Consider the following 13,109-nt stretch of genomic DNA (forward strand, 5'->3'; position numbering starts at 1 on the left):
GTGTGTGTGTGTGTGTGACAGCACTTGGGTGGAGGTCAGCAAACATCTTGCAGGAGTTCTTTCTTTCCACCGTGTGGATCTCAGGGATCTAACTTGAGTTAAGATTGGCAGCAAGTGGGGGCTGGAGAGATGGCTCAGAGGTTAAGAGCACTGACTGCTGCAACCACATGGTGGCTCACAACCCTCTGTAAAGAGATCTGGTGCCCTCTTCTGGTCTGCAGCATATATGTAGGGAAACATGTATACATAATTAATAAATAAATCCTAAAAAAAAGATTGGCAGCAAGTGCCATTTTGCCGGCCCCTAGAAAAAAATTTAGTTAGTTTAAAACAAACAAACAAACACATTAGCTAGTCATGGTGGCATATGCCTCTAATCCCAGCACACAAGAGGCAAAGGCTGGCTGACCTCTGTGAGTTCTAGGCTACCCTGGTCTATATAGCAAGTTCCAGGACAGCTGGGGCCCTCCTGGTGCTTTTGGAAAGTTGATGGGACTGGATCTAGTCCTTGCTTCTGCCCCTCCTCTCTACAGCCCTCCTGCAGCCTCTCCTGGGGCACCATCATTCCAGAGCCAGCTCTGCTTACAGACTTAGGACCTGTGGGGAGGAAGAGAGTGAACAGCAAGACACTACCCTTCACCACCTGGGAAACTGAGGCACAGGCACGTCCACTCCAAGTCTTAGCCTGGTATCAACACTCCTGCTTGTGGCTGTCCTTAGCTCCAGACAGGCTAAAAGCTTGCCATCCTCGGAGGCACAAAGCCAGGATGGGGAGATGCTGGGCCAGTAGCTGGTCACAGAGCAGCTGTGTACCCTCGGTTATCCCACAAGCAGAGGATGGCAGTCCTCCAAAGGCCACCCACTAAACCTCACATCACCTATTTGAACCTCCATTCCTTTCTCTAGCCTCACCAAGTCTCCTCCATGTTGCCCCCATTCCGGTGTGGTCAGGCCTCCCGAGTTCCCTCTTACGTAATGAAGAGACTTGTCCCTGGGATTGTCCAAATCCCCCAAATAAAGTGACATCTGATGATCTTCAGCGTGGTCAGACGCAGGTGTGGGTCTCGTACACGGCTCGCACGTCTTTCTAGCCTGAGCCCTTTTTCTGCCTTAGCCCTGACGTTGCCTTCAGCGCTAGGAACTTCAGATGTTTTGAGTTTAGATAATATTTCTTCTTTAGACACTTTAGGAACCTTTTAGGAGTCACTAAGTCATAGCTGCTTAAGAGTTTTTGTTTGTTTGTTTATGTGTTTATTCAGTGTATTTGTGCAGCTCACACAGGTCTCAAGGTCAGATGTCATTTCTCACTCTTCACCACACCATCCCTGGAACTTGAACTCAGCCAACAGACTCGGTGGCAAGTGCTTTCCCCTCTCAGCCATCTCACTGGCCCACATTCGTTAATTAATTAATTTAATTAGTTGCAATTAATTGATTAATTAATAATTAATTACTTGCTTAAGCAACAGGTCTGTGGTTACGGTGTCCAAAGGCTTCACCGTTTTTATGGAAATAACAAGTTTATCCCTGAATTTTGCAAGCTATCACACAGATTCCAAATAATCCTTATCTTCTGAAGACTATTCAGATATGTAGTGGCATATGCCTTTAGCATGCCTTTAGTCCCAGCACTCAGGAAGCAGAGGCAGACAGATCTCTGAGTTTAAGGCCAGCCTGGTCTACATAGTGAGCTCTGGGCCAGCCAAGTGCTTGCATAGTGAAACCCGTCTCAAAAAAGAAAATAAGCCGGGCGGTGGTGGGCGCACGCCTTTAATCCAGCACTCGGGAGGCAGAGGCAGGCGGATCTCTGAGTTTGAGGCCAGCTGGTCTACAAGAGCTAGATCCAGGACAGGCTCTAGAAACTACAGGGAACCCTGTCTCGAAAACCAAAAAAAAAAAAGAAGAAGAAGAAAGAAAAGAAAATAGTGTTCAGACATGTCAATCTTCCATCCTTTTATCGTTTTGTTTCGTTTGGGTCTTTTTAGTTGCTGTGGTTTGTGGGTTTTAGATTGCATTTACTTTGTGTCTGTATGTTGCCTGTATGTGTGTATATACACCGTTTACATCCCTGGTTGGTCACAGAATTCAGAGAGGTATTGAGTCCCCTTAAAACTGGGGTTACAGATGATTGTAAGCCCACATGGGTGGACTAGGAAATCAAACAAGATTGTCCTCTACAAGAACAATACTCTTTTTTTTTTTTTGGTTTTTGAGACAGGTTTCTTCTTAACTTTTGGAGACTGTCCCCGGAACTAGCTCTTGTAGCCAGGTGGCCTCAAACTCACAGAGATCCGCCTGCCTCTGCCTCCCAAGTTGTGGGAAGAAAGGCGTGTGCCACCACATCCAGCTAATTCATTTGTTTTTTGAGAAAGAGTCCCCACTCTGTACTTATACTCACCTCAAACTCATAGCAGTCCTCCCTGCCTCAACCTTTCACATCCTGAGTATGATGTGATTACAAGTGTAATACATGCTCATCCTTAATTTTCATTCAGGAAATATGGTCATTGTGTTTAGTAGTTTTATGTCAACCTTGACACAAGCTAAAGTCACCTGAGGGGGGGGAACCTCAGTTTAAAAATGTCTGCATAAGATGGAGCTTAAACAAGCCTATAGGGTATCTTCTCAGCTAGTGATTGCTGGGTGGTGTCGCACCTGGGCTGGTGGTTCTACGTTCTGTAAGAAAGCAGGCTGAGCGAGCCATCAGGAGCAAGCCAGTAAGCAGCACCCCTCCCTGGTCTCTGCATCCGCTCCTGCCTCCATGTTCCTGCCCTGTTTGAGCTCCTGTCCTGACTTCCTTCAATGATAGACTAAGATACATAAGTGTAAACCAAATAACACCTTTCCTCTGGAACTGCTTTTGGTCATGGTGTTTCATCACAGCAGTAGAAGCCCTAATGAATACAATCATCATCACAGAAAAGCTTAAAAAGAAGTATCTCAGCCTATTCTCAAAGAGCAAAATGGGCTAGGGATGTAGCCCAGTTGGTAAAATACTTGCCAAGTATGCATGGTGCCCTGGGTTCAATCCCCAGCACCACCACAGAAAAAAAAGGAAGGACAGAAAGAGGGAGGGAAACAGGGAAGGAAAGAGGGAGGGAGGGAAGGAAGAAAGGAATGCATGGTGACATACACATAAAATACAAATAAATCTTACAGGGGTGGGGTGGGGGATGAAAACCCTTAATCCCAATACTTAAGAGGCAGAGGCAGGTAGATCTCTGAGTTCGAGGCCAGCCTGGTCTACAGAGGGAGTTCCGGCACAGCCAGTGCTCTGTTATGCAGAGAAACTCTGTATTGGAAAGCGAAACAAAGCAAAACAACAACAAAAAGTATGCCAGGGAGAAGAAGCCAAGAATGAAAATGTACTTCATGGACTATCTCTCTGTCCAACCGCTGCAGATGAAGACCACCTCCCCATGGGGCTCCCAGTCTGGACTGGCAGGGTCTGGCAACAGTATTCCCAGAGCCTGTATACTCCCTGGTGCTTTTATGCTCAAAATGCCACTTTGAAAAAATAAAAAGTTTGTCAAAGCTGGGCAGTGGTGGTGGCGCTAAGCTTTAATCCCAACTCTTGGGAGGCAGAGGCAGACAAATCTCTGAGAATATGAGGCCAGCCTGGTCTATAGAGCGAGTTTCAGGACAGCCAGGGCTACACAGAGAAACCCCTGTCTCCAAAAAAAGAAAGAAGGTTGTCGAGCTGATTATGAGCATGGTGGCACATGCTTACAATCCCACTTGGAAGAGAGAAGCAGAGGATCAATGAATTTGGGGCCAGCCTAGGCTACATGAGAGCCTAGTTTTGTTTTTTTTTAAGATTTATTTATTTATTATGTATACAGTATTCTCAGTACTCTGCCTGCAGGCCAGAAGAGGTCACAGATCTCATTACAGATGGTTGTGAGCCACCATGTGGTTGCTGGGAATTGAACTCAGGACCTTTGGAAGGGCAGGCGGTGCTCTTAACCACTGAGCCATCTCTCCAGCCCCGAGAGCCTAGTTTTTAAGAAAAGTAAAACAAGAGCAAGTGAGAAGGCTCCAGTGGTAAAGGCGCTCGCCGCCAAGTCCAGCAACTGGAGTTTACTCCCTGAGACTCACGTGGCAGAAGGAGAGAACTGAGTCCCACAGTTGTCCTCTGAATTAATGTGGGACAGGAGAGATGCCACAGTGGAGAAAAGCACTTGCTCTTACAGAGAATCTAGGTTCAGTTCCAGCACCCACATGCTCAACCATCCCTAACTTCAGTTCCGAGGGATCGGAGCCCCTCTTCTGACCTTCATGGGCACTAGGCAATCACATGGTGCACATACAAACATGCAGGCAAAACACCTACACCTATAAGATTAAATTGAAAAAATCAAAAAAGAAAAGGTAATTCCCACTCAACAAGAGAGAAGTCATTCCTGGTACTGGAAACCTAGCCAGCTACTCGGAGCTAGTGAAGTCATGGATCTTGGAGGAGAACCTACGACCACCACTTTACTAAACCAGCATAATCCCTAACTACACTCTAAACATCTGTCTCCATCAAGGAAACATCTCTTTATAAGGCATTACGGAAAACCACAACCAGTCAAAACGAGGACTTTTGGAGCCCAGTTCCAACTGATACATGTACAACGTAATTCCTGCACCTAAGACTCAGGGATCGTTGTGGAAGACTGAGGCAGAAAGGATGTAAAAGCCAGAGAAACAGGAAGTGTGCTGTGAGCGTGTGTCTCGTAGAAATGTCAGCGAGGCTGCATCCATGAAGTCTCACCAACACGGCTGCCTAAACATAGCATGAACAGTGATGACACCAATAGACATGTTAACATTTGGGGGGACTCATGAAGCTTCAAGCCTAGACGAAGAGCTACGAGCAACCAAGGAATGCTGAGAAGTGGAGAAACAGTCTGCCCCTGGGAAGAACTCTCCAATAGTTATCTAATTCAAATGATCAGCCCTGAAAACACACACATACGAGGAACATTTTACAGACTAAATAGGTTGCATTCATGTATTTAAGAATATATAGATCAACAATTAAGGAAGAAGAGGCCATGAATTTGAATGTCAGCAAGGGAAGGGTGTATGGGAAGGGTTAGGGAGAAGAAGGGGAAGGAGGGAAATGATGTCATTATAATTTCAATTTTTTTTTTAAATAGAGATGTAAACTAGGTGGTGGTGGGGCCTGACTTTAATCCCAACATTCGGGAGGCAGAAGATCTCTGTGAGTTCGAAGCCAGCCTGGTCTACAAGAGCTAGTTCCAGGACAACCAGGGATACGCAGAGAAAATCTACTTCAAAAATAACCAGAGGGCTGGAGAAATGGCTCAGTGGTTAAGAACCCTGGCTCTTCTTCCAGAGGTCGTGAGTTCAATTCCCAGCATTGGTAATGAGATCTGGTGCCCTCTTCTGACCTGCAGATGTACATGCAGACAGAACACTGTATACATAATGAATAAATAAATAAATAAATAAATAAGTCTAAAATAAATAAATAGCCAAAGAAAGGTGGCAGAGTGGGGGTGAGTCCTTTTATCCCCCAGTGTGGTACCCACTCTCTCAGCTCATTATCCTTACATAGTCACAGGAGGCACTGAGCACACCAGCATACCACAGACCATCTTCTAGATGGCAGCCCTGGGGGCAGGCAATACCAAGTGTATGCCTGTTTCACAAGGAAATGTGACTTATGTGCTGTCTGCCTGACATTAACCTGACACACGCAGTTTCAGGAACTCCATAAAACCTCATTATGTTCATAACAGTGCTTTGAGTTGTGACAGTAGCTTGAGATCGTACATTAACTTCTTTCAACAATGCCTTAAATTTCATTTGAACAAAGTATTTAAGATCTGTTTTGTGAAATAAAACAGTAACCAGACATGATAGAACATGCCTTTAATCCCAGCACTTGGGAGACAAAAACACATCTCTGTGAGTTCAAGGTCAGTCTGGCCTACGTAGTAAGTTCCAGGCCAGCAAGGGCTATGTAGAGAGACAAACAAAAACAAATAAATAAATAAATAAATAGAAAATTTAAAGTCTTAAATTTAAATTAAAATATGTATTAAAAATACGGTTAAAATTTTAAAGAGAGCACTGGATGCTCTTAATGGACAGAGGTTTGATTCCTAGCACCCACGTGGCAACTCACAAGCCTCTGTAACTTCAGTTCTCAGGAAGCCACCGCCCTCCTCTGGCCTTCCACGGGCACTGCACACCACCACCCTCCTCTGGCCTTCCACGGGCATTGCATACTGGAAATGCACAGACACACATGCAGGCAGAACATCCATACACATAAAATAAAATGAAAGACAAAAGGGAGATGAAAGCAAATGTTTAAATAAACCAGGTGGTGGTGGCATACGGCTTATTTTGTTTTAAACCCAGCACTCAGGAGGCAGAGGCAGGCGGATCTCTGTGAGTTTGAGGCCAGCCTGGTCTACAGAGTGAGTTCCAGGTCAGTCAGAGCTATTACACAGAGAAACCCTGTCTCAAAAAGAAAAAAGAAAGAAAGAAAGAAAGAAAGAAAGAAAGAAAGAAAGAAAGAAAGAAAGAAGGAAAGAAAGAGAAAGAAAGAAGAAAAAATGTAACTGGGCAATGGTGGAACACGCCTTTAATCCTGGTACCCAGGAGGCATAAGCGGGCAGATCTCTGTGTACTGGCATTTAATTTGTATTTTAATAAATAAAACTTGCTTGAAGATCAGAGAGTAAAACAAACACACTGGTCAGCATTACAGACCAGGCAATAGTAACACACACCTTTAATCCCAGGAGCTACACTAGTTGCCATAGAAACCAGGCAGTACGTGCCTTTAATCCCAACCCTAGAGATTATAAAATAGGAGACAGCTCTCACACAGTCTCATTCTGAGATTCCTGGAGGCAGGATCGCCATTTTCAGACTGAGGTCAAGGTAAGAGCCAATGGCTGGCTGTTTTGCTTTTCTGACCTTCGGATTGAACCCCAATTTCTCTCTGAGTTTTTATTAATTGTGCTTCATCTCTGTTGGTTCTAGGCTAGCCTGTTCTACAGAGAGAGCTCCAAGACAGCTAAGGCTACATAGAAAAACCCTATCTTAACCTTCTCCCCAATAATAATAAAGTAATGTTAAAGAAATACAAATTTATTTGGTTTTGTTATTGTTGTTTTGGTTTTTTGAGATAGGGTTTTCTCTCTACATAGCCTGGACTGGCCTGAAACTCACTATGTAAACCAGGCTGGCCTTAAATTCATAGAGATCCTCCTGCTTCTGCCTCTCCAAGTGCTAGAATTAGAAGCATGCACCACCACACCCTCATGGGTTTCTGCTATTTAAAACCCAGATTTTTAAAATGCTTGTCAGTGTAACCTCCAAGACAGCAGGAGTGTGGGCTCTAGGGACGGGCATAAAAGCAGTGGAGAGGTCAGGAAAAGGGAAAGAGACAGCGCTCACTGGGTCGGTTGCAAAGTTTGAACAATCTCCTGAGGCAGGCACCACTACTGCCATTTTGCGGTATGAATAAGTAGCTTAGCCAGGGTCAGAGAGCTGTTAAGTGGCAGATTTGAGCCCATTTTCCTCTTAGACTTCATAGTTATGCTTAGCCACTGGCCTGTCACAATTCACTGAGATAATATACACCCATTGTTTTAGTTAACGCACACAGTAGCAACAAGAAACCGATCTCGCTGAGCTGCGAAGCCCCCCTCCCTAAGGACCTCCCAGTGTTTCTACCTCGCTCCCTCCTTTCCCAACCCCCTCTCCTGGTTCCCTATCTAGACCCCTAGTGTTTATGCCTTAGTTACTAGGAAACGCTAATATCAGCCTGCAGGCAGCGCCAGCTGAGCAGTCCAGACACCTGCATCACTCAACCTCCTCATTTCCTGCTGGCTTTATCTGTACCCCTCCCTCAGGGAATTCAGTGCTTCCGTGGAGCTCTCCCCTACTCACCTACTCCAGGCAGCCGGCTAGGCGGAAGAAGATTCCCTGAGTCACGCGGCAATGGCTACTCCATCCCTCTGTCCCCGGGCCATTTCAAGAACAAGCCTGTAGCCCTTTCAGAGATCCACAAGCCGACCTCTTGTGTTTGTGCAGCCTCTCCGCCTTATTTTCCTTGTCAACAAAATTAGAATAAAAATACTGTTTTGCCTCCTCTCCTTAGCTCACAGCAAAATGGGCACCATGAAAAAGCGCATATTTCACCAGACAGTGGTGGCACACGCCTTTAATCCCAGCACTCAGGACGCAGAGGCAGGTGGATCTCTGTGAGTTCGAGGCCAGCTTGGTCTACAAGAGCTAGTTCCAGGACAGGCTCCCAAGCTACAGAGAAACCCTGTCTCAAAAAAACAAAAAAGAAAAAAAAGAAAGAAAAAGAGAGAAAGAGTGCATGTTTCATCGGTTAAAACAAAGCATTAATTACCAGATGACATGAGACCCACCCATTATCGTTATTCCACAGCCAAGGAGGGGACATAGTTTCTCTTTGAGACAGGTCCTGGCACCAATCCCCTAGCCTTCCCACACTATCAGTAACCTGACTGAATCCCCAATCCTAAACTTCCTTTTCCTGCTTCTCAGACCTGAGCTTTCAGGGCTGGTGGCAGGGTTGAGAAAGGCTGCCCCCTGCTGTCCACCTGGTTCCAGACCATTACAGTACCGACAGTATAGAATTTAGGAAGCAATATCGTCATCTAGTGGCCAATAGCGATAGGTCACCAAACTGAAATCTCTTAGCTCTGGTACCTTTTTGGCAGGAACCTGTACAATAAAGAGCAGAAATTGCCCCACCGTTTCCCGTGCTCTGCGTCTAGGATACGGGTTGCCCTCCCCCTGCTTGGCCAGGGCTTTTGAAGGAAACATATTTGATCGTATTTCAGGCTGCACTCAGAACATGTGGGGCAAATTGTTACATTGGAGGGGATGGGCTGGAGGGTTCTATCAAGGATACAGTGTCTGACAAATAGACAAGTTACATTTGCAGTTTGACTTTAGTGTTCAATGACAGATGTATGCTATGCAAGTTTACTCCTGCTGTGGCCCCTCACAGTTACCTGGTCCTTGGAATATTCAGAAAATGTTCTGGTTTGGGGCTGGAGAGATGGCTCAGCGGTTAAGAGCATTTCCTGCTCTTCCTAAAGGTCCTGAGTTCAATTCCCAGCAACCACATGGTGGCTCCAACCATCTGTAATGAGCTCTGGTGCCCTCCTCTGGCTAGCTGTATACATAATAAATAAATAAATAAATAAATAAATAAATAAATGTCTTTAAAAAAGAAAAAGAAAAGAAAATGTTCTGGTTCTTAGGGCTGGAGAGATTGCTCAGCGGTTAAGAGCACTTACTGATCTTCCAGAGGACTTGAGTTTGGCTCTAAGCACCTATATTGGGTGCCTCACAACTGCCTGTAATTTCAGCTCCAGGAGATCTAATATCTCTGGCTTCCTCTCTGATATCCTCTAGGCACCTGGAAGTGTGCACGTATTCACACGTGCATGCACACGCATGCACACCCACATACCTACAATTTAAAATAATAAAAATAAAGCCATTAAAAAATTCTGTCCTTCTCCCCAGAGCATCTGCTAGTAATAAAAGAGTCAAGGGGGTATGATGACACACCTGTCAACTCAGCTCTAGGGAGGCTAACGCAGGAAGACTGAGAGTTCAAGGCCAGCCTAGGCAAACAGGGAGCCTCAGCCTATAAAACTGAAAAGTAACACATTTCTCATTTCTGTGTATTCTCTTCTTGCCACTAGCCTTAGAGCCCTGCCTGAAGCTCAAATAAAAGCCCAGCCGCAGCAGATGCCTCTGACTGCAGGGCACAAGGCAATCCCAAAGGGGAAAAGAAAAACCAAGTTTGGAGATCAGTAGACCAGCAAGAGGTGCAGCTACGGGCTTCTCCTATGGACCCAGAAACAGCCCCAAGAGGAGGTGAGGACTCAAGAGAAGACTTCTCAAGCTTACAAGAGGAAGTGGACCCGAGAGACACACACTAGAGGTCAGAAAAGAGTCATGCAGAAGGAAAGCTAGCAAGGGGAGCTCCAGTGAGCTCCTGAGCCTGCATACACCCCAGAGCACAGGAAGTAGGGGGCAGAGCCTCCAGTCAGTGTGGGGTGGGGTCAGCCTGAGCCTCTTTCAGTGAAGGTGAAGCAACTGGAGCCTCCAGCAGATCCTGTCTGTTGGTTCTGGGGCAGCAGCCTGCCTGGGCCTGAGGTACAGGGCTCATGTCTTAACCAGAAACCTCAGCTATGTCCAGGCACCCTGTGGCAGGATAGGAAACATGTACACAAGCCCTGTACAAATTAAAGCGCACTCTAGAAGCAAAGGCAGGCAGAACTCCATGAGTTCAAGGCCAGCCTGATCTATGTAGTGAGACCCTGTCTCAAAACTAACAAATGAGCGTACTTGTGCTTGGGCCAGGGGTGACTTGGTCCTCAACTTATTAATACTTTCCAAACCCTTCAAACAATGATGGCCAGGAGAATGCTGCGGGAGGTGGGGTTACACAAGGAACTGACTTACCCCAGGGTAGGTGGAGTTCAGGACTAGGGGGAACAGGGAGGAAGATGTGTCAAGGGAGGAGTTTAGACTAAGTTGGCATTGGAGGACTGCTTTCTCTATTGGCTGTGGCTTGGTGCTTTACTCTACACAGATCTCTTTGGAAGAAGATAGACGTTCAGAGGAGCTACCCTAGACAACGGGTTCCAAACCCTTGGGCTCACAGGACAAGAGGGGACATTTTCCCAAACAACAACTTCTGGACTTTGGCTGGGGCCTCACCAAAGAGCGCCCTAACTGCTAAGCACCCCTCCCTCTGGGGTGTGCCCTGCCCCTCCCTGACTCATACTAAGGAGAGAGGGGAAAAGGGAAGAAAGGAGAAGCACTGACTACAGAAGGAAAAGGAAGCAGTGGAGGAGGAGAAAAGCCACGTAGGAGTGGGTGACAGAAAAGCCCAGAGAGGTCAGACCTAGGGCAACGCTAGGGTCGGGGGAAGATCAAGAGAGGACAGGGTGAGCATCCCAAGGAGTGCCCCAACACAGAACCCAGGGGCGGGGAGCCAAGGGGGCGGGCCGGCTATGTCCCACGGGACCTACTATGAGTGTGAGCCTCGGGGTGGCCAGCAGCCACTCGAGTTCTCAGGGGGTCGAGCTGGGCCTGGGGAACTGGGGGACATGTGTGAGCATGAGGCCTCCATCGACCTCTCTGCCTACATCGAGTCTGGGGAAGAACAGCTACTTTCTGACCTCTTTGCCATGAAGCCGGCGCCGGAAGCCCGAAGCCTTAAGGCCCCAGGAACCCCTTCGTTCCCCCACTACCTGCCAGCTGACCCTCGGCCATTCGCTTACCCCTCACATACATTTGGCCCAGATAGGAAGGCTTTGGGGCCTGGCATTTACGGTAACCCAGGGAGCTACGACCCCAGGGCTGTGGCCGTGAAGGAAGAGCCTCGTGGGCCAGAGGGCAGCCGAGGCACCAGCCGAGGTGGCTACAATCCCCTGCAGTACCAAGTGGCACACTGTGGGCAGACAGCGGTGCACCTTCCCCCGAGCCTGGCAGCACCTGGCCAGCCCCTACGCGTCCTAAAGGTAAGACCAAGACAGCTCTCCCTCTTTTCACCATGGGCTGGAGCAAGGTGGTTGGATGAGGGGACTCTGACTTGGGGCTTACCTAAGAAGTCTGCGTTTGGTGCTCCTCTGTGAAAACTCCCCACCTTAAGGCCTTCTTTCCCCACTCTTGTGAATTCGCTTCTTCATACTCCGCTGTGTCCCGAAGACCTTGTGGGAGCTGCTCTGCCCTGACCTGGGCCTGGACCCGCTTCCCTGCTGTCTGTCCACTCCACCCCTTGTCTTGTTTCTCCACTGTCCGCTTCTGGAAGAGGAAACGCTGCTGATTGTAGAATTGTAGAACAGGAGACTTACAACAGACAAATGGAATGAAAGTGTTCTCAGAGAATATGAGAGAGCAGGAAAGAAAGCTTTGGGCTCCGATCAGGAACATGTGCATCTGGGTTGTTGTCTTTCACAGGGTCAGGGCGATGCCTTGGGAGATGGGAGCTGCCTGGGAGCCTGTATTCCTTGGAAGCCCCAAGTATGCGCTTGCTGCTAGGATTCCTACTCAGACTCTTCTCTTCCTCTCGGTGGACACTCACTTCTCTGTCCCTCTGACTTACCCTCCAGGCCCCTGTGGCTGCTGCTGCCCCTCCCTGCAGCCCCCTTCTCAAGGCGCCCTCCCCAGCTGGGCCCTCACACAAGGGCAAGAAGGCAGTGAACAAAGACAGCCTCGAGTACCGATTGCGACGGGAACGCAACAACATAGCAGTGCGCAAGAGCCGGGACAAGGCCAAGAGGCGCATTATGGAGACACAGCAGAAGGTGCTGGAGTACATGGCTGAAAATGAGCGTCTGCGCAGCCGTGTGGAGCAGCTCACCCAGGAGCTAGACACCCTTCGGAACCTCTTCCGCCAGATCCCTGAGGCGGCCAGCCTTATCAAGGGCGTGGGGGGCTGCAGCTGAGCCTGCCTGGCAGACTGTGGACACCAAACCCTGCCAACCCCCTCCCTCCTAGGTCCCCAGAGTCCTGAATAGGCCAAGCCTAAAATAGGGATCATGGACAATGGCAGCCAGTAGCTGGGAAGGTCGGGACCGTAATGATTCTGTGGCTGAATAAATTGCACTGTGGCTTGATGCTGGAGCGGTTCACTGGGTCTGGGGCCTGGGCCTGGTGGGACGGCTGTGTGGCCATGGCATACATGTGGCTAGGTCCACATATTCTTGTCCCCCTGTCCAAATGCTGCGCACATCTCTCCGTCACACCTACAGCCAAGCTGCAGACCTGTCGCTCCTTTCCTGTCACTTCACCTCCGTGTCCTTCCACCTGCTTGTGCCTTTGTAAGTTGAACGCATGCTCGGTACCACCACCGTGCACGCCAGGGCCTGGAGCAGCCTCTGCACGCTGTCTTTAAAGAATTCTGGGGTTCAGGGTGATCCCAGCACTACACAGCTCCAGCGCCAAGCCCTCTGACCCTAGGCATGCTCTCTTACTTTAAGGCCTGGAGCTTTTTTCCCCCATGACTTCCTGACGGCTCTGCCATATTCGGGGTCCCTTAGCACTCCATCTCTTTTGTCTTGTCCACAGCCCCG

General features: G+C 48.2%; 1 protein-coding gene across 1 annotated transcript; it reads left to right on the forward strand.

Annotated features, from left to right (window-relative positions):
* The first annotated feature begins 11,045 nt into the window (after positions 1 to 11,045).
* On the forward strand, positions 11,046 to 12,482 carry Cebpe (CCAAT enhancer binding protein epsilon). The gene is made up of 2 exons (XM_038310671.1): positions 11,046 to 11,555; positions 12,147 to 12,482. Exons 1-2 carry the CDS (start codon positions 11,046 to 11,048, stop codon positions 12,480 to 12,482), a joined length of 846 nt encoding a protein of 281 aa, XP_038166599.1.
* The last annotated feature ends 627 nt before the right edge of the window (positions 12,483 to 13,109 follow it).

Source organism: Arvicola amphibius, chromosome 13 (assembly GCF_903992535.2).
Source record: "Arvicola amphibius chromosome 13, mArvAmp1.2, whole genome shotgun sequence".
NCBI classification, from domain to species: Eukaryota; Metazoa; Chordata; class Mammalia; order Rodentia; family Cricetidae; genus Arvicola; species Arvicola amphibius.